The sequence below is a fragment of the Oryzias latipes genome, chromosome 21, assembly GCF_053564925.1.
Source record: "Oryzias latipes strain Hd-rR chromosome 21, Olatipes_Hd-rR_3.1".
In the NCBI taxonomy this organism is placed as follows: Eukaryota; Metazoa; Chordata; class Actinopteri; order Beloniformes; family Adrianichthyidae; genus Oryzias; species Oryzias latipes.
This window is the reverse complement of record NC_136257.1, coordinates 15,211,494-15,233,110: the sequence shown is the minus strand read 5'-3', so window position 1 is coordinate 15,233,110 and position 21,617 is coordinate 15,211,494. Positions and strand designations below refer to the sequence as shown.

Genomic DNA, 21,617 nt, shown 5'->3' with positions numbered 1-21,617 from the left:
CACAGAAAGTTGTTTCAATTCTTACAAAAAGTGAAAATTGTCACCACATCAGTATGTAAGCTAGATGAGCTTTTGTGAGTGTTACATGTCAATCATTGTAGGTTATGGGAAGCATTCAAGCATCTTCACTCAGTGAGAAAATGACAGAATACCACGTTGACTTGATTTATTCATATCACAAAGAACACAGGTGTCAGTGACAGATGACTGCTTTGCCATCCCGTCTCTGTTGACGCTCACAGCATCTCCTCATCAGCTCAGTCATGTCCTGCTCCAGCTCCTTCTGAAGACCTTTGACCCGCCTCACTTCAGTTAGCTGTTGGAATCTGATCCTGTTCTTCACTTCACCTCTTCTCTTCTGGATGAGACGGATCATCTCAGTGAAGACCTCCCGACTCTCCTCCACCTGCTGTTGAAGCAGCTGTGAGATGAGACAGTGTTATGTTCTTCCACAGAGCAGAGAGAACAGATTGTGATCAGTGCGACAGAACATCCTCATCACCTCATCATGACTTTAGCAGATGTTCTCCTGCAGGTTCTTGGAGGGTCCCACCAGCTTGTGTTTCTTCAATGCAGCTGCTTTCAAATGAGGCTGAAGGTGTTCCTCACAGGAAGGAGAAAGGCTGGTCAGACAGGACTTCAGGGTGTGTCGTATTTTCCAGTGCAGACGTCACAGACCACATCTGCTCCGCATCTCTAAGCAGCTTGAAGTTCCTGTGACAACAGTGGCACATATTATTCAGAAGTTTAAGACCCACGGGACAGTAGCCAAACTCACTGGACGATGGAAGAGGAACATTGATGACAAATTAAGGACACGGATAGTTGGAACTGTATCCAAAGAGCCCAGAACAACCTCCAAAGACATTAAAGGTGAACTCCTTGATCAAGGTACATCAGTGTCAGATCGCACCATTTCATTTGAGCCAGAGTGGACTTCATGGGAGCATCAAGGAGGACACCACTGTTGAAAGGAAATCATCAAAAAGCCAGACTGGAATTTGCAAAAATGCATGTTGACAAACCACAAAGCTTCTGGGAATATGTCCTTTGGACAGATGAGACAAAACTGGAGCTTTTTGGTAAGGCACATCAGCTCTATGTTGGTAGACTCAAAAATGAAGCATACAATGAAAAGAACACTGTCCCTACTGTGAAACATGGAGGAGGCTCAGTTCTGTTTTGGGGCTGCTTTGCTGCATCTGCCACAGGGTGTCTTGAAGTTGTGAAGGTAAAATGAAATCTCAATATTATCAAGGCATTCCGGGTAGAAATGTGCTGCCTAGTGTCAAAAGCTTGGTCTCAGTGGCAGGTCATGGGTCTTCCAACAGGACAACGATCCACAACACAGAGCCAATAACCCCCCAAGAATGGCTCAGAGAAAAGCCTTGGACCATTCTGAAGTGGGGTTCTATGAGCCCAGATCTGAATCCCATTGAACATCAGTGGAAGGAGCTGAAACACGCCATTTGGAGAAGACACCCGTCAAACCTGAGACAACTGGAGCAGTTTGCTGATGAGGAGGGGGCCAAAATACCTGTGGACAGGTGCAGAAGGCTCATTGACAAATACAGAAACCGTTTCATTGCAGTGATTGCCTCAAAAGGTTGTGTAACAAAATAATAAGTTATGGAGGTACCATCATTTTTGTCCAGCCCTATTTCATTAGTTTTTTTTAAATAATTCTGTTAATCAACAACTCAAAAGTAATGGCTGATTGTGATTATTTAACTTTCAAAAATGTTTTATTTATTGTTACTTTTGAACGTTTCAAGTAATTTCAGTGAGCATTGGGGACTTTCTTTCTTTAACTGAGGGGTACCAACTATTTTGTGCACCACTCTTGGCATCATCTAGTGGACAAAAAAATTGTACTACACTCAGAGTGAACATAGCAAATTATAATTGTGGATCAAAATAAATTATTTCTATTTCACTTATGAGAGAATAAATATGTAAATCTTTAAATATATCTGTTAATATAAATGTATTTGTAAATACTTGTAAATAAAAATTATTAAAATTATTTCAGGAAGATCCTGCTCCTTTGTTCTGCTCAGAACAAGGACAGAACTTTAGAAAAGAAAACATCCACAGAGACCTTCATGCAGCAATAAACCAGATCAGGTTTCTCACTCCAGGCCACTGAAGAGCAGGGAAGCAGCTGAGGGCAGATGACATCAGGACTCTGTGCAGGCCAGTCCAGTTCATCCACACCAGACTCTGTCCTCTGACTCTGATTAGAGTATGTTAGAATGTTAGAATGACATTGGGTATTTTTTAACAAGCTCTAAAAGTACTTTGAACCTTGCTCCTTTTACATCTAGATCCTTTTAAGAAGCCACTTAACAATAAAAACTAATGAAAGTAAAGTTGGATTTTTTTTATTCAGGAAAAATCTTATTTTTTATATCATGTGTTCAATCAGTCTTAGCTTTATATCAGAAAATTAAACCTAGGAACAAATGTGACATCTATCAACTTTATAAAGGAGATTTCTTCAGTCTGAATCTTCTGAACAGTCAGCTCAGACTCACTTGTGTGTTTGATGAGGAGCTCAGCAGACACATCCAGAGATTTCAGGTCAGGTAAATATGAGGAAATGTTCAGCTAAACTGCCATTAGTCACCTCTGGTTTTTTAGCAGCTCGCTGGGTCTTCCACCTTTCAAAAGGTCACAGGGAGCATCGATGGCTTCCACATATGAATAAAGGCCCTAAAAGAAAATGCAGTTTGTTATTTTAACAGGAAACTTTTTTATTTCATTCAAATGCAGGCTGTATGTGACTCTAGTGCCACATTTATAGATATTTTTGTTGGAAATCCAGGATCAATCCATGATTCACAGGTTCTACGTAAAAGCCCAATTTATGTAAATAAAACATACCCACCTGAAGGAATCTTTTGGGTGATGGTGGGTATCACTGCATTGCACATCCCATCATGCTGCTGACATGAGGAATGCCATTGAGGCCCGTTACAACCAGGGCACGCTCTGTGGTGGAGAGAGAGCATTTGGCATGATAAGGAGGAGAGCAATATTTCTGGGGGCGTTGGAAGTAAAACCAACCTTTGCAATGAAAATCATTGCCTGCAGCACCATCCTGCACAATCTGTGCATCTGTGAAGGGGACTGCTGGGAGCCGCAGATGTTGAGCCACAAAGGGCAACACCAGGAACCAGCAGGACGAGCAAAGTGGCGTCCATCTGCGAGGACAAATCTCTGCTTTCCTTTCAACTCCAACTGTGTCCGACATGACTCTGGAGGACCACGATGATTGTTAACATGTATACAAATATATGTTAACATATAAAACGAAATTGTAAATATGTACATTTGATATTTGTATGAAAATCCTTTTGGGATTGTTAAAAATAGCTCAGATTTAAATAATACATGTAAATTATTCAATTTTTTGTTCATGCATTTATTAAACAAATAGGAAAAACAACGGCAACATAACATTTTTGAACAATGTTTTCAACTCAAGTAAGCTGAACAGACTATCGTGTTGCTCTTTGTCCTTTCCTCTGGCTCTTTCAACAAAAAACTTTACCCCACTATGACAACGATTAACCGTTTATTAATAAATGAAGACAAATCTAATCATGATCGAGTGTCTCTCTTCCCTCCATCCGGCACGAGCTTGCCTGAAAACAAATAAGCTATCTTTCTCCATCCATAGATGGATTAGATTTTCCTCTTCCTCGTCTGTCCCTTCATATATAAACACATTAAAAAATGTTTTAATAACTTATGACTACGTTTAGAAGTCACTGCTTTTTGATGTAATAACTAGCGTTTGTTTTTAGCCTTCGGGGCTAATTCGCGTTAGCGTTAGCTTTAGCATTACCGAACTTGATGAGCTTCAAAACAATCTAGGTTGTCGATTGAGGAATATAACATATTAAACACATCATCTTATGCATTTACACATATATTTTACAACAGATACTAGATACTTTTTAATATACTTATATGTTTCGGTTGTTTTCCTTGCCCAACCGGCAGCTATCTTCGAATAATTCAAACGCAATGAATTGTGGTTCACACGCATTGCATTGTGGTCCGAACGCAGTTTGACACGGCGTTTCGGCGTGAGGTTCACCTTGATAAAACAGAGTGTTTCGGCATAGAGTGTGTGAGAAAATAATAGCTCAGCGGGATAAATAGTGTTACGAACATCATGAGGTTCTGAGTTCGACTCCAGTCTTTAACGTTGTTTTTTGCGTTTATTTTTTTATTCCATGTGATGTGTATTTTGCTGTGTCAAGCACTTCTCACAGAAAAAAAAAGAAGCTGCAGTGATGAAGACGCTGATGGACTCTTCATGCTCCTCTAAGGACCAGCAAGGCAGATGTGTGCACATCCTCAAATTACACATTCACAATCACAATCACTTACATTCACACTGACGTTTGTGTTTACAAGGCTTTTTTGTTCATAGTAGTTTCAGATTGTGTCAGTCATGAAAGTAAAAATCTTGTCAATAACTGTTTCAGAAATAAAAGTCTCTTAACACTGGAGAAATTAACAGGTGTTTTTCATGTCTGTTTTCACATATTAGCATTATACCTAAAATAACATTGATTCTACGAGCCATAGTCAAATGAACTGTTATCTGAATGGAAGATTCATGCATTCATCTCTTCACTCAAGTTCTGGCCCTTCATTTTAAAAGCTTTGACTCAAAGACACATTCTTGTCAAATATGTGAAAACTTTCCCTGTTGGACAGTAACACATAATGAAAAATGGGTTCATAAATTCAAACAAAGTCTTCATACTTTCATACTAAGGAGTTACCACGTTTACAGTCAAAAGAGGCAACAACACAAGAAAAATGTGACCTGCTGAGGATGTTTAACCTAGAAAGTCAGGTTTCTATCCAGCCATCCATTTTTCTTCACCAGTTTGATCCTTTTTGGGGACACAGAGCTGCAAGAGTCTGGCTACTGTTGGGCTAAGGCAGAACTTCTCAATTATTTTTTGCAAGGCCCCCCCTAGGAAAAGAAAATATTTCAGGCCCCCCCTACCCCCCCCCCCCCCACACACACACACACACACTCGTCACGGAGACAATACATTAGTTTAGTATCTAAAAATTGAGTAAGTATTCATGAAATTGTATCTTTTAACAATAAAATAGGAAAAAAGAAATATAAATCCACTTCCAACAAATATTAAATTTATTTTGCCACACAGAAACCCTGTTCTAGTCTAAAACAGAATAAAACCTTAAAATAAAAAGTCTGTCAGTCCTTACTTAACTAGAAACATTTTGACATAATGAACCATTTGATGCTGAGAAAAATAATATAATCAATAAATACAATTTAATGTAAATTGATTTAAAACATTAACACAGCAGCACCAATATATTTAATGTTTTTAGTCTGAAGAAATAGGTCAAAAACATTGTGCTGACTTTTTTTCTAAACGATGGATTGTTTATTTTTGATCTCATAAAGTGCAGCTGTTTTCATGCATTACCTGCTGTCTTTATGTCAAATACTGACACCAACTAAACCACAGGCAGACAAAGAATACATGTATGAAAAATAAAGACACGTCATCAAAATGTCTTCAATAGTTCATAAAGAATGACATTATTAGAATGAGCTGAGGAATCTAAAGGCAAAAGATGATCCTAATCTGGGCAACTCTCCACGTGCGCGTTCCAAACATCAGCCGGAGCCCACCACCCCTCTCCTTTCATGCTCTTAGACATGCCAGCCGCATGTGACAGGAGAGAGGAACGCGCAGCTGCTGGGACGGCAGTTCACAGGTTTCAGGCTGTTACAAACTCTGTCATATAAGAGATAATAGAGATAATAAGAAAACAAAAGTGAGGCGGATTTTTTTCCAAGCACTGAGCCGTTGTCACCGCCAACCCCCGTTAAATTTGCGCACCTGTGCCTAAGACCGCTGCTACTGTGCGCCCCCCTTGACATCGCCCCGCCCCACTATTTGAGAAGCACTGGGCTAAGGCTACATCCTGGTCATCACTCACATCACATGCATCTATGATCAGCCTTACAGGAAGAGAAGGGGGGGTCAGGAGTATGAAGTAGCTGCTTAGCAAATTGGGTCTGGTTAATGGTGGGTGGTGTGAGCACCGGTGGTACCTACACCAGGGCAGCAAGGACGGGTGGGGCGTAGAGGCGGGGAGCGAGTGCGGGTGGTGCGTAGACGTGGGAAGCGAGGATGGGTGAGGCCTATAGGCGGGGGTGAGAGCGGTTGGTGGGTAGAGGTGGGCGGTGAGGGAAGGGGCGCGTAGCGCCTGCGGGCCATACAACGCCGCTTGCGGCTTTAATTATTATTATTATTCTTCTGGTTTCTAACGGACAGTTTGAGCGAAAATTTGACCCCCGCCACATACCCGAAAACTCACCAAAATTGGCACACACCTAGGATAAATGTGAAATGAATTTTCGGCAAAGAAAACGTCACCCCCCCGAAGTTGATGACATCACGGCGAGCGTTCCCGTAAAAAAAATGAATGGGCCGAAAATCGCTTATGGGGCCAAAAAAAAATATTTCAAATTAGAACAACGAAACCAAAAAACACGTGTTGGAGATATCCCAAAGAAGTTATAAAATCATTATGGGATGGCCACACAACCTACGGCTTGGCGGCCATTTTGTGGCGAACTCAGAGAAATGGCGATTTTCGTGTTTTTTGACAATATGGGAAAACTACACTTTTGTTCAAGCGATTTTCACGAAATTTCATACACATGCCACAAACACGATTCTACAACTACCAAAGAAGTTTTGTTGACCTTTGACCTTGGCAAGGGGCGGCCATCTTGAATTTTCATAAAAAAGCACCTTTATTGACGGATACAAACGAAAACTCGTCCTAGGGATTTTTATCGATCTTTTTGAAACTTCTCGGGCATCAATGGCAAGCTACTGTGGACAAAATGTTGGAATTAGAAGTTGTAGAATTTGAAACGCGTGCCCGTGAAGAATTCGCAACCATCGCCATTTTAGCTAGCTCGCACATATTTTGTCGGAATAGCCTGAAACTGAAATATGCGATACCCTGTCCCACACTGAACAAAACGATGTCACATACGACAAAATCCATAAAGGAATGTGGCCGTGGTAAACAAAAAACCGTCGCAAAAAAAAGTGCTGACTCGGCAAAAAAAAATTTTTTTGGATTTTATTTTTAAGAATCGGCTAACGAAACTCAGATAACTTTGTCGGGTATATCCAAAGAAAGTTTTGAAATCATTACGTGATGGCGACTTGACCTACGGTTTGGCGGCCATTTTTTGCCAAAATCTGCCATTTTGCGTTTTTCGCGTTTTTACACAATATGGAAAAATGAACTTTTTTTCGAGCGATTTTCACGAAATTTGACTCGCATGTCCCTAGCGTAAGTCTACAATCACCTTTGGAGTTTCGTCGACCTTTGACCTCGGGAAAAGGCGGCCATCTTGAATTTTCTATAAAAAACACCTTTACCACCAGATTCAAACGTAAACTTGTCGTTGGAATTTTCATCGATTGTCTCGAAACTTTTTGGGCATCAATGGCAAGCTACTGTGGAAAAAATGTTGGAAGTAGAAGTTGTAGATTTTGAGCGGCGTGTGCGTGGCAAGCTAGCAAAGTGGCGCACTGTTATAACTCCCATGCATTTCAATACAATACAGTGAAAATTGAATGCATGCATTCATGCCTGAAACAGAATACATTGAAAAAGACTGGACATGGACATATAAGGAATGTGGGCGTGGTTAGCATAAAACCACTGTTGCTAAGGACGACAAAAAGTTTACTTTTACCGATTTATCCGAAATTGACGTCAATCTGTTCGTCTTCTGAAGTGGACCAAAACATAAAATGGTTGCTATGGAGATAAAATAAACAGAAAAGCCACCATTTTGGAAAAAGTCGTTTTTTTATCAACTTATGACATATAGCTTTCACCAATGGAGGAATATGTTTTTCTGAGTCAGTAAATGATGCTTATCGCTATGCTAGCAATTTTAGCCACATTAGCATAGCTAGCATAGTTAGCATAATTAGCATTTTAGGTAATGTGTTTTTCTGAGTCAGTTGATGATGCTGATCGCTATGCTAGCACTTTTAGCCACATTAGCATAGCTAGCATAGTTAGCATAATTAGCATTTTAGGTAATGTGTTTTTCTGAGTCAGTTGATGATGCTGATCGCTATGCTAGCACTTTTAGCCACATTAGCATAGCTAGCATAGTTAGCATAATTAGCATTTTAGGTAATGTGTTTTTCTGAGTCAGTTGATGATGCTGATCGCTATGCTAGCACTTTTAGCCACATTAGCGTAGCTAGCATAGTTAGCATAATTAGCATTTTAGATAATGTGTTTTTCTGAGTCAGTTGATGATGCTGATCGCAATGCTAGCACTTTTAGCCACATTAGCATAGTTAGCATTGTTAGCATAATTAGCAAATCCAGCCTTGACTAGCTTTTAATTTGCGGGCTGTGAGGGCGGTGAGGTCAGCGGTGGTGCGTAGAGTTGGGCGTGGAGGCGGGTTGCGTCTGCGGGCCATACAACGCCGCTTGCGGCTTTAATTATTATTATTATTATTATTATTATTATTATTATTATTATTATTATTATTATTATTATTATTATTATTATTATTATTATTATTATTATTAATATTATTATTATTATTGTTAATAATAATAATATAATTATTTTTATTATTATTTATTGACTATTTATTGTTTGTATTGACTTACTATTGATTTATTATTATTATTATTATTATTATTGTTGTTGTTGTTAATGATAATAATATAATTATTTTTATTATTATTTATTGACTATTTATTGTTTGTATTGACTTACTATTGATTTATTATTATTATTATTATTATTATTATTATTATTATTATTGACTTATTGTTGGGTTTTTCTAAATAATTTAAATTACATGTCAAAGAGGTCTAAAACTTCTAAATGTTTTGAAATTAATTTTAAAAATTCTTTCTAATACTTTTTTTATTTGTAAGAAGTCCTGCAAAAATTGCATTTTCATTCAAGTTTGAGCTTTTAAGGCTGACTGTTTCTCTTCTTTAACAACAACAAATGATGTATCTATATATATATTATATACATAAAATATAATATATTTATATATATGTATAAATATATTTAAATCTAAAAATATATACAGTTTATAAAAGCTACTTAGACACCACTAAAATCAATAGAAATCATTGTCATGTGGGCGTCGTCGACCTCACCAAGATGGCGTCGCGCTCCGCCACCGTCGGCCAGGCTTCTAAAGCGGGCGTGTCTCCTCTAGTGATATAACTCATTGGGCGTACACATTAGCCAGACATAGCTGCATATTTTGAGTGGAAAGAGTGACTATTATAAATCTTCCTTCTGGATCTATGACTTTGTTGGCTTCGGTGAATTTAACTTCCTTATTTACCAGAATTGCTACTCCTCTCTGTCTAGAATTATAACAAGCTGAATATACATTTGGAAAATCTGCTGTTGCGATAATGTTCACTGATGAACTAGACATATGAGTTTCTTGAAAAAACGCAAAATCAGTTTTGAAATCTTTTAATTTGGTCAATATTTTCAGTCTCTTCTCTCTGGTTCCAGCTCCATGCACATTCAAAGTAACTAACCTTAGGGTGGACATGCTGCTGTTGAGGTGAATGTTAGAAACTGTATGTTATTGATGGAGGCAAAAATGAGTATATATGTACACATAATGGTGTGCTTAATGTTGCTATGGGGCTTTATGTGTAATGTACATTGCATGTGATGTAATGCTGGACATGTTGAGTGTCTGAGTGTGTTGTGCAGATCAGTACTATTGTAGAATGGCTGAGTTATGTGGCAGCTTAGGTGAGCGGAAGGGAATAGTGTGTGAAAAAATAAAAAAGAGAAAGGAGTGCAGAGGGGGGGATAATTAAGAAAACAGGAAGGGTAGAAACAGAACAAACCTATCAGAAACAGGTTTGAAGCTGCTGAGGAGACTGGTGGTGATATTACCTAAAGTGGAGAACCTTTATGCACCGTGAGTTATGCCCAGTGTGTCACATATAAGCATAAACTGACACCTGTGCAGAGAGTGTAAAGAGTGTGGATACATGTCTGATAAAGTAGAACAAAGGAGTGACGTTTGGGTCACAGTGGAGCTGTCTGTTCACATCGAGTCGGTACACAGAGATGACAGCGCGGGCCCCTTCACTCAGAAAGTTCTTTCTGATGGGAAACAGGATCCTACGACGCTCCACGATTTCTTTGGGGAACTGATCATCCATCTTGAAGTCTGTCCCCCGGAGCTCCCTGCCACGGCGCCTCACCTCTTCCTTCTCTTTGTGCAGCACAAACTTGGCCACGATGGGTCTGGGCCTGCGATTCCCAGGTCTCGCTGCTCCCATGCGATGCACACGGTGAAAGTTTATGGATTTAACTTTTTCCTCTGGAAGCCTTAGCTGGGTTTGAATTAAGTTTTTAGTTTTTTCCTCTGCGTTTTCTTCTGGCGTTTCTGGTATTCCCATGACCACCAGGTTATCTCTCATGGATCTTGATTGAAGATCCAGAATGGACTCTTTGATTTTCTTATTTTCCTCAGAGAGTCGGCTCATTCCATCAGAAAGAGAACTTACCGACTCTCTCAGCGCTGAGTTCTCCGCGGTCAGGGTTTCCACTTGTTTTTGGGAAAATTGTAGAGCATCCTTGATCTCTTGAAATTCCCGGTGAAGAACCTCCAGGAGGGAAAGACGGCTGTCGAAGCTGGATAGTTTAGCATCAATGCTAAGAAGCATATCCCATGCGTTGGATTCGAACTAGGGTTGTGCCGATGGACGATACCATCGTCCATCGTGATGGGTGACGGGAGAGACACCATCTTGATGCCACGCCCCCACCACGCTGCGAGTCGACACCATAAAACGCGGTTACATGTGCAAAATATCTTGATAAGGATTATTGGTCGGATTAGAATCCAACCGTGTAGATGGGCCCAGAAAAACTTTTTCAGATTATAAAAACCATTCACAAGGGTCACACTTTCAGTCGGAATAAATCATTAGCACATGCGCAGTAGTGTTTTTAAAAAACGAAAGAGAAACTTAGTTCCGCCGAGCGGCTACATACATAGATACGTCAGCTCGGTATTATACAAGATGATCTCCTAAACGTGCTTTTATTAAAGTTACGGTTATTATGAAGCGCCTGTTCGCTCATCATTTTAATTTTAATCCGTGTGGTCAGTGCTTTTTCTGTTGAAAAACGGAGCCGGAAGCCAGGATTAGCAGTATGCTAACACGGGCTAACAACATTAGCATGAACATAAAATCCGTGCGTGAAACGCTGCAATCTGCATCTTGGCTGCACGTAAATATGTGGGAATAACATCAGCCTTTATTTAGCCGGGACACGACCGGAAACACAAATCCACGTGATTGTTTGAACGATTTCTAAGGACTGAGCGGCCTTTCGGCTTCGAAGCTTACACACTGCGTTAGCTAGCGCTCCAAGCTCTGCCCCGACACACACTTTTACCGGGAGACCCGCTTCTCCTAAATTCCGGTTGCTCGTTCACGCAGAGCTGCGGGACGGATCACAGTCCTAAGTCTCCCACACGTAATAAAGCATCGTTACTTCCCCTAAAACACAAAACTTTAAGTCCGCCTGCTCTGCTAGAGACACGGTCGCTCGCTCCACCGGTCTAATCAAACGCAAGACCGGACCACTTCTTTTCTTTTTTGTTTATTTTATTTTTTTAAAGTCACTTCCCTCAGTTTAGACTGGATCATCGCGGATGAGTCATTATTTGGGAAATAAAATAAATAAAGTAATAAAGTAAAATAATGAATAATATTTATATAATAACAACCCCCCCACCCCCCACCCCCCCGAGGATATCATCGTCCATCCCGATGGTTGACTGCAAACATCGTCAACTGCCAGTTTAGGGGACACCGCCCAACCCTAATTCGAACTCCGTCTTCGGTGGAGAAGCTCCCGGTGATTCTTCGGGACGGCTCCACGTGGTGGGGTCGGCTGGCTTGCCAGACTGAGGGTTTTTTCCCATGACGAAGTGCCTGTATTGCTCGTCGATGTAGCGCGTCAGGCTGTCCAGATCCTCCTCGCTGTTGCTGCCGCTCTCCAGGACGGTCGAAATTTACCTTGGTAAATTCGGGGGGAAAAATGACACTGGGACGGTGTGTTTATCCCAAAAAATGAAAATATGAGAATATATGAAGTATGAGACATTTCTAAAACCAATGGATTCATTAAAAGTGAGGTTATACGCTTTTGTTTCTACAAAATGGATAAGCGACAAAACTTTGTCAGGGACTGTGATTGTTATTGTTAAGTTTAATTTAAACATGTTAACAGTAAGTTACATAGTCTCTGATTAATAGCCAGTCTGGTAATAAGCGTGTCCAAAGATTAATGTTTAAGCCTAACTTTGAATGTAGAAACTGAGTCGGCCTCTCTTACATGAGCTGAACTTTGAAGTTTTTAATATAGGATGGGGCCATACTATGTAAGGCCTATGGGATCAGCCCTTCCCTGGCTCTGGGATGGGACGGGACAACCCTCTTGGGACCCCGGTCGCTCTGGGTGTCATCCGCTTCGGCTGCAGGGTCTGGGGTGGAGGGGGAGCCCACTATTTGTACGGGACATGGGGGGTTGACGGGTCGAGGTCTCCGCTGAGGCAATCAGCGGTTGCCCCGGCCGGTTGACTGCCTCGGTCCCGTCGAGGCCTGACCAGAGCTCTTCTAGGGCCGGCGTTTGGGGGTGGGGGCCTGGACTTGCTCCAGGGGGGGCGACGCTTTCTGGCTCCTCTCTCTCTGCGTGGGGTGGGTGGTGCTGGGCCTGGGGTGTCGGCGCCTCCGGGGATGGGACCCCTGGGCTGGGTGGACCTGGCCCCTATGCTGGGGGGGGGGGCTGGGGGACAGTCTACCAGCTGTCCCCAACTTACCCCCTTCCTCATATAACCTCATATTAGGGTGAGGGGGTAGGGGGTTTAGCCTGCGATACGCCTTGGGGGGGGGGGGATACTTGGCAGTGGCCCCCCTCCTATGGTTGCCGTATGGAGTGCCCCCCCCCCTTTCGGTTTTATTTGCACCTTAGTCATTTAGGGCCTTGGTAGGAGGGGGGGGGGTGCTTGGACATCACTGCCAGCAAGCAGCAGATGTCCTCCTGGCACCCTACCCGCCAATTTTAACCGCACCTTAGACATTTAGGGCCCCTTGGTGGGGAGGGTGAGGGGACATCACTGTGAGTAATCAGGAGATGTCCCCTTAGTGCCCTACTCACCAATTTTAACTGCACCCCCCTTAGTACACACACCCCTCCCCCCTCAATATAAACATCCCAACATAAACACACACACACATGCACATACACATCCTCTCAAACACATGCACACACATTTTGTTAGGAAGGTGGGACCTAGGACCATCTGTCCCATACCCCTTCCCTGGTGGGGGGTACAGGGCCCTTGGCAACGGCGGCCGTGTCCCTTGGTTGCCGGTTTCCTGGGCCCGGCGGTGCTCTCTCCGTGCGGGGAGGGGGTTCACATTACACCTGAGCCGGGGGTGTTCGTGTCCCTGCGGGGTGGGTTCGGGTCCTTGCCCCTGAGCGCTGTGCCCCGCCAAATTTCCAACTGTTGTCGAGCCTGGTCGGGCCATATTTACAACACCCCTTGTGGGCCCCCTTTTTCCCCGGGGTGCCCCCTTCCTGGGCGGGGGCGGCGGGCCCATGCCTTGCTCCTCCGTGGACCAACTGTGGGCCGGGTGGGTGGCTGCCTGGAGTGCGGAGCAGGTCTCCCTTGGGGGGTCCTGGCTCGTACCTGGGGTTGGGGCGGGGGGGTGCCCGGAACTCCTGGGTGGTGATGGGGTGCTCGTCTGGGGCTGTGGGCGCCCTTCTCCGGTAGGGCCGGTAGGGCCCTGCGTTTGGCTCTCCCGGCGCGGCGGGGGGGCTGCTCTCCTGGTTGGGCTGGGGTGGCGCTCTCTTTCCCCCCGTGCCTCCCTGCTCTATGGCTCTGGGGGCTTGCGGCGGTCCTGCTGGCCCTGGCCTGGGTGGCGGATTTGGTCGCCCAGGGGGCAGTTGTTCCCTGCCTCCTCCCGTGTGGCGTTGGGGGGGTTCTGGCTGCCGCTGCTGCTGCGGCAGGGGGTCTTGGTGTGGGGATGGCTGAGCACTCTCCTTCCTTCTTTACACATTCCTCCATCCATTTTAGAAGAACATAAACACTCACCTGAGCACAGGTGTTAGCTCACCTTTGCACTAATAGTTGGCGTGATAGAATGAATGAAATATTTCACACTAGTTGGTTTTAAGGCATAAGCATGCGTGTGTGAACACTATCTGTTTTGTGTACATGTTGACATGTGGACATTTTTGCAGCTAGCAGGTGTGTTGATAACATTTCAGTGTGTGTGTGGACAGGCCCCGCCCTTTTTGTACTACATTTGAACCTTATTGTAAGGATAAACAACCAGTAAACTTGTTGCTTCATGCTGCTTCATTGTCTTATCCCCCCCTCCCCTCCTATTATCACCCTCCTAACCCCCCCCCCCCCCCTCTCTCTAACATCCCTCTCTCTATGGAGTCCTATAATGTTCATAATTAAATAAATAAATATTTAATTAAATAAATAAATATAACCTCATGCAAATACAATCAACCAATAAATCTCTCAAACATATAAAAAGATCCTGAAATTGTGAAAAACCTGCACACAGATTTTAAATTAGCCATTATATCATTCAGTATATTTCATTTTGCTTCAAAAACCTGTTCATTATTTTAAAACAGCATTTTAAAATATTCATTTTAATCATGTGGAATATTATTATAATTCTAGGCCTTTTTTCAGAACCTTGGATTTCAAAATCAATATTTTCCAAAGTAGCTTTGTTTTTATTTCATGTTGCTGTTTTTCACAATGGCGTATTTATTTCATTTCATGGAATTGCGACGGACATTGTATCTGACAGAGGACCACAATTTATTTCTCAAGTGTGGAAGGCATTCTGTTCTGCATTGGGGGCTACCGTTAGCCTTTCATCGGGCTTCCATCCGCAGTCCAACGGGCAAGCTGCACGGCCAAACCAAGAATTGGAAGCTGCCCTCCGTTGTGTGGCTGCCCAGAACGCTTCTGATTGGTCTTCTCAACTGCTCTGAATTGAATATGCACATAACTCTCTTCCCTCTTCCACCACAGGAATTTCTCCGTTTGAGGCCTGCCTTGGGTACCTACCACCACTGTTTCTGACCCAGGAGGTCGATGTGGTGGTTCCCTCGGTCGAGGAACACCTTCACAGATGCAGGCGCATCCAGAGGCAGACCAGGAACGCACTAGTAGACTACAAAAGAGTCAATCATCTGATTCTGCAGAACTACGTACATATTAACGTAATGTTCAGGCTTCCCGGTACTTCCCGGTAAAAAAAAAAAAAAAAAAAAAAGCCCTGTAAAAAAAATAATAAACTGTACCCTGTACAGTTTGTAGCAGTGCCGATAGCTTCGCTAATGTGGGTGCTAATGTGCTTTGAAAATAGTAAACTGTCATGGCAAACTAGGCAAGACAGACCCAGACGCTGGCATCCGAAAGGAAAACAAAGGTGAATGAGATGGTAGGTAAAGTGTTTTAATTGATTCGGAATAACTTGGGATCTTGATGTGGCTGGAGGCTGGAGCGCAGCAGGTGAAGTAGCTGGAGGTTGCTATGGCTCGTGGCGAGGCTGGAGCCTCTTGATGTTACGTGAGATTCTGTGGCTCAGGTAAACAGGTGACTCAGGTGTCCACCCGTGGTCAGAAGGTCCTGAAGGCGAGGCAATAACAACCTTAGACGAGAATATTTACACTTGGACTAGACTAGACATGAGACCAGGTTATGCACCATCTGGGGCAAAGAAATTGGCGATGAATGCTGGTTCTGGATCTCCTTATGAAGGTCTGGTGGGTGATGAGGTGAGTGGACACAGCTGAGATGAATCAGGGGCCAAGCACATAGGGGAGATACAGAATAACAAATTTATGTCGTATTTAATGTTATGAAAGGTTATGATTCAGTAACAGGGGACCGTTGTATGCAGAGTGTTTGTTTGGCAATGAGATAATAAAAAGACGTGTCACGTAAAGAGAAGGCTGAAAACTGAATGTTATTGTATTGGAGAGTAAAGATCGGTGGGTATCATCCATAGTAAAACACGACAATCTGTTAAACCTATGTAGAGATTATTTTCTGAAGGCTATAAAAAACGAGATTATGAGGTAGTTGTTGATATAAACGGGCACGACAATGGGGGTGCTAAACACATCTAGACCAGTGTTTTTCGATCTTTTTAGAGCCACTTTAACCTTGACAAAAATCCCGCGGCACACCAGCATCCAAAAAAAGAAAAAGGAGAAAATCTTAGTCTCCGCAGAGCCTCCACAATCTCACGTGCATGTTTGTGATAATTGTGGCTGGAAAAGCTGGAAGCTGCAGCTGTTTTTTCTAAAAAATGTAATAAAAGTTAAGTTGGAAGATTCAAAAAGTGTTTTTGTGTTGATTTGTGTTCGTTGTTGTTTCGAGACGTTAAGAGGAAAGACTCATTGTGCGCCAAGACGCTGTCACTTTACCCAATGCATCATGGGAGATGTAGTGCAAAAATCCGCCCAACGCAGAAAGACAAGCGTCTCTGAGCTTCATTGTTTTGTTCACTTGTTCCACGGTCTGACACTGGATTCGGTGGAAAGCTACACCGCTAAAGACGAGCTTTAGCTTGTATTTTTGTTAGAACTGAGCGACTTTATCAACAGAATCAGAACAAGGAAGTCGAGACTTTAACCACTTCTGATTGGTCAGACTGATGACGTGATTAAAACTCCAAGAATGATTTGCGGAGACAGTTAAAGGGGCGTGACTTTTCAGAAAGTTTAGTTGCAGCTAAAGTATTTTATGATCTTTCATATTCCTAACTTCTCAGTGTTTTATCAGGGCCTGTTTGGATGAACAAAGAGCTGATATCCTGGAGATGGGAAATGTTGTTAGATCAGTTAATTAGGGCAATTTCCCACGGCACACTTGACCATCTCCCACGGTACACCTTCACTGGATCAAAAACATTGATCTAGACAACGCCCTTTTTGCAGCAGCTATGCAAAGCCCTGCATTGCTGTTGCAAAATGCTAACATAGCCTGCTGCCCTTTCATTTACAAGATCCAGTTTAAAACTATTTTTTTTAACTGACCTTCTGTTCTTCCATTAGCAAAAGGACCTCCTCCGGTAAGCCTTGAGCATGGAAAAAGACACTTACAGACGTCAATTTTGTTGGTTTCACTCCTGCAGCTCCTCGGACTCTGCAGTGCTGAAGGATGTGGGTCACGTACGCCAGTAGCGCATAATTCTGAGATTAAAGTCCGAATTCTGAGATTAAAGTCCGAATTCTGAGTTTAAAGTCCGAATTCTGAGTTAAAAGTCAGAATTCAGAGAAAAAAATCTGAATTCAGAGATTAAAGTCAGATTTTCTATGCCTTTTTTTTTCTTTCTCCATGGCCCTAATCCTCTTCCATATATAATTGATTAAAAAGGATTAGTTTACATAAAGATCTGACATTGAGTGCAGCATGTTTGACATTAGTTTCAATGGGACTGGTCATAGCCTTCTAGCAGGGGATCTAAACTAGATTTTTTTTGATTGGGCAATCTAATCCTCGAGACTGCCCTATCAAAATCAGTCATCAGAAGAAAGATGTCCATCACAGGTGGACAGCTTGATGTAACCTCACCATGACTATAAGTTCTGGGACACTGGAGGCCCGTTTCATCCTAGCTCCTGGAGATAGCACCTCTAGAGGCACGCTGGAGAGGTAGAGTAGAGGGTAATTTGTGTGATGGGCAGGAGCTGGACAGAATTTTGGTGAACAATGGGGTGGAAGTGCCGGAGGGGGTTTGGATGATAAGTGGGAAGAACGTGTTGGAGGGACTTTGGGAGAAGGACAGAGACCTCCTGAAGAGGTCTCTGTCTTAGATGCACCAATACAACAGAAGGAGATCGTAGCAGCTATTGTATCATTACAGCCACACAAATCACCAGGTCCAGATGGGCTGCCGAGTGAGTTTTATTCAGCTTCCTCTGAAAAATTGGCTCCAATATTAGCCAAAGTATATACAGACTCTTTAATCATTTATTTGGAATGGTAAAAAGGTATGTTTGCATAAAGAACATTTGATGAAACCAAAACAGGAAATGGGCTTAGGTCTTTCCAATTTATGCTTTTGTCATACCTGCCTTAGGTTCTCGCACCTATTCTACATCTAATTAGTCTGCCTTTATAAGTCCTTCACTCCCTCCGGCCATTGTCTGTTCGTCTGTTTTCGTCTATGGAAGAGACCACTAATCCCGGCTGGTTAAAGCCAAGCAAAGCCAATTCAAGCAGCACAAAACCAAGCCAAGCCAAGCAGCACCAATCCAAGCCAAGTCAAGCAGGACAAATCCAAGCCAAGCCTAGCCACTTCAAGCCTAGCAAAACAAGACTTAACCAAGCCAAGCAAGACAAGACCAAACCCAGCCAAGCCAAACCCAACCGAGCAAAACAAACCTAGCCAAGCCAAGTAAATCAAGACCAACCTCAGCCTTTCCAAGCCAAGTCAGACTCCTTAAGCCAAGCTGTCAAGCCTCGTCTTTCTAGTTCTGGATTCCTCCCCTCTTCATCATCTAAAGTTGATCTCTGGATCTACTGCCAGTTGCCTATCCTGAAGATTCCATCCTCTTTTCAATAAACTGTTTCCAGTCTGCATTTGGGTCCGGCTTATTCAAAACCTGACAATTTTGACTGTCGATTTGTGCTGTCTTTCCTTCAGGGGGAAAAGTAAAAACTTTCCAGCAATCAAAAAGCAATCCAATTGTTTAAAATTCTGTAAAAAATTACTTACAATGTAGGACATATTTTGGTCTGTTAAGAATGAGTTTACTAGTCCCAATTGTACCCAATGTTTTCTTCCAACCTTTAGTCCAAGACTCTACATTTTTTCAACTGGCAACAAACAGGGCTGAAAACTCTCTATCATTTATTTCATTAAAATTAGTTTGCAGCTTTTCAGCAGATATCTAGTAAGTACAAACTTCCAACTTCTCTTTTTTTTTTTTAGATCCTTGCAGATTCAGAACGTTGTCTCAGTATCCATCCTAGGGTTCCCAGACAAACCTCCAAACAATGAGATGGATGGGTTCATAATTTTTGATCCCTCCAAAAAAAAAAGAAATTTCAGAAATGATTTCCTGCCTGAATGCAACTTCAAAGTCAGTCATTAAATGAGGTTGGGAGATGGATTTTCAAATTAAGATCAGTGAATCAGATTGGCATGATGTTTTGAGGAAGATTCACTCAAAACTGCACTACTCGAAAGGAGTGCAGTTATAACCACTGCAGTAGTTGCAATACTTTTTAAGTACAAGCACAAACCAGGTAGACAGCATTCCCAGACTAGAAACACAACAAATTTGGACAATGACATTTACATTCAGTAGAATTTACAGACCTTATAATAATTTAAAATAGAAAAGCTTACGTAGAAAAATTAGGGTCTTATGACAAGAGGGAAATTGGTCAAGGGAATTTTAAAGAAACTACAGGAGGAGAGGGGAGGGTGAGTAAAATATTATAAAAGGGCATTACAGTAGGAAGTTTAGCAGAGAGCTGCTGAAGCAGTCTCTCACTGATCATGGAGATCCAGGACACAGGAGAGTTCTGCTTTCCACAGCTACTTAACAGTTCCTGCAGGAAGTTAACAATTCAATGGACCAAAGCCATGTTTCTTAATACTGTCTTGTCTATCATCTCTGTGATCACTGTAGTTCTGAACCTGCTTGTCATCATTTCAGTCTCCCACTTTAGGTTGATTTTTTTTTTTCTGAACACCAACAGTTTATAAATGTCTCCTGTTGCTTTTTTCTCAGTGGATACTATGATGGGTTTTACATTTAAATAATGTCAATCTGTGTTTCCTTCCAGGCAGCTCCACTCTCCCACTAACATCATCCTCCTCTCTCTGGCTGTCTCAGATTTTCTCGTGGGGCTTCTGTTGTTGCCATTAGAAATTTACAGGAACACAACTTGCTGGTATCTTGGTGAAATCATGTGTGCTGTTTATTATTATCTTGGCTGCCAAATTCCACTTGTTTCAATTGGTAACATTATTCTGATATCAGTTGACCGTTATGTGGCCATTTGTCACCCTCTGCATTACCCCACCAGAATCACTGTAGTGAGAGTCAAACTGTGTGTTTTTCTGTGTTGGCTCTGGTATGGTCTGTACAGCATATTTTATATCCAGGATCAGATCATTCACCTCATTAAACCTGATAAAGATGTTTCATGTCTTGGACAGTGTTCAATCATTTTCAGCTACGTTACAGGAGTGGCTGATCTGATTTTGACATTTATTATTCCAGTGACAGCCATTGTAGTTCTGTACATGAGAGTGTTTGTGGTGGCTGTGATTCAGGCTCGTTCCATGCGTTCTCATGTTACATTTGTCTCTATTCAACATCCAAGTAAAGTAAAAGCAAAGAGATCAGAGCTGAAAGCAGCCAGGACTCTTGGTGTTCTTGTCTTTACATATTTGTTATGTTTCTGCCCTTTGTATACTTTCTTAGACATCAATTTGATTGACACATCTAATCAATACCTGTTGACTGGTTTGTTTTATTTTAACTCCTGCCTGAACCCAGTGATCTACACTCTATTTTACCCCTGGTTTAGAAAAGCTGTTAAACTTATCATCACTCTGCAGATACTGAAGCCTGACTCCTGTGTGACAAACATACTGTAGAGAGACTGTGGAGTTACTGAGGTGACTGTTTTTATGGAGCAACTTCCATCATTGTGAATGACTTGCATTTATTTAACAATTGTTTTATTAAAGCATAGAGAAGCCCTTAAAGGATAAAGACATAAATCATCTTATCTTAGACCTGTGAATCTGATAGTTTATTCTTTTTTTTGTCTGTCTTTAAACATTTTAGAGCAACAACTTTTTTGTGTAGACAAAGAAAACATTGTGTATGGCTAGGCCAAAGAATTATTTTCTTCATAATTGTATGTCTTCATAAAAAGCAGCACAGAGCATTGTTTTGAAAAGCTTCTAGAAATGGTAGATGTTTTAATTAGGCAATATTCATGTGCAGGTTCCTTACAAATAAATGTCATTTATTAAACTTATTAAAAATTTGTTACAACTAGTTCTCACATGGTGTTGAATTCACCCCCACAACCTTTCTAGGTTTTATATGCTGCAGGAAAGAGGGTTTTAGCTATCTAAAGACATTACAAAATGGGAAAAGCACAGCTGACATATGATCATCTGTGAGAGACAATCTATACCTGAGTTTGTAAAGCATCATCACTAAGAATGTTTGATCACATATGTAGGTAGACCAAAAAAAAGCAAAATCTTCTCGGCATTTCTTCTTTTGGTTGGCATTTTCTTGTTCCTGAGCAGAAACTTAGATTTAAAGTCTCCTGCCAATACTACACCAACTCAACAGCATGGTCTCTACAGGAAAAATGAGTATTGATCTGCAGTTTAGAACAAGAGGATGTTCCTAGAATGGCAAAAGCTCCCGGATCACAGCATCC

At 42.0% G+C, this 21,617-nt stretch overlaps 1 protein-coding gene and 2 long non-coding RNA genes across 4 annotated transcripts; 1 reads left to right on the top strand and 2 right to left on the bottom strand.

The window, feature by feature from the left end:
• Positions 1 to 151: 151 nt before the first annotated feature.
• On the bottom strand, positions 152 to 1,301 carry LOC144988717 (uncharacterized). Its single transcript, XR_013652694.1, has 2 exons — positions 503 to 1,301; positions 152 to 421 (listed from the first exon to the last, which is right to left on the bottom strand). It is a non-coding gene; the product is annotated as an uncharacterized LOC144988717 (long non-coding RNA).
• A 379-nt stretch (positions 1,302 to 1,680) lies between these two features.
• Positions 1,681 to 4,287, bottom strand: LOC144988716 (uncharacterized). 2 transcript variants are annotated; one of them, XR_013652693.1, is made up of 4 exons: positions 3,070 to 4,287; positions 2,891 to 2,994; positions 2,538 to 2,715; positions 1,681 to 2,236 (listed from the first exon to the last, which is right to left on the bottom strand). It is a non-coding gene; the product is annotated as an uncharacterized LOC144988716 (long non-coding RNA). The 2 variants fall into 2 exon arrangements; XR_013652692.1 differs by having other exon boundaries at positions 2,099 to 2,236; positions 2,630 to 2,715; positions 3,070 to 3,211.
• A 15,699-nt stretch (positions 4,288 to 19,986) lies between these two features.
• Positions 19,987 to 20,996, top strand: LOC144988882 (trace amine-associated receptor 13c-like; the record flags this gene model as incomplete). The annotated part of the gene is made up of 1 exon (XM_078940173.1): positions 19,987 to 20,996. A coding segment is annotated over one exon (825 nt), but the record flags the coding sequence as incomplete, so codon positions are not given.
• Positions 20,997 to 21,617: the final 621 nt, after the last annotated feature.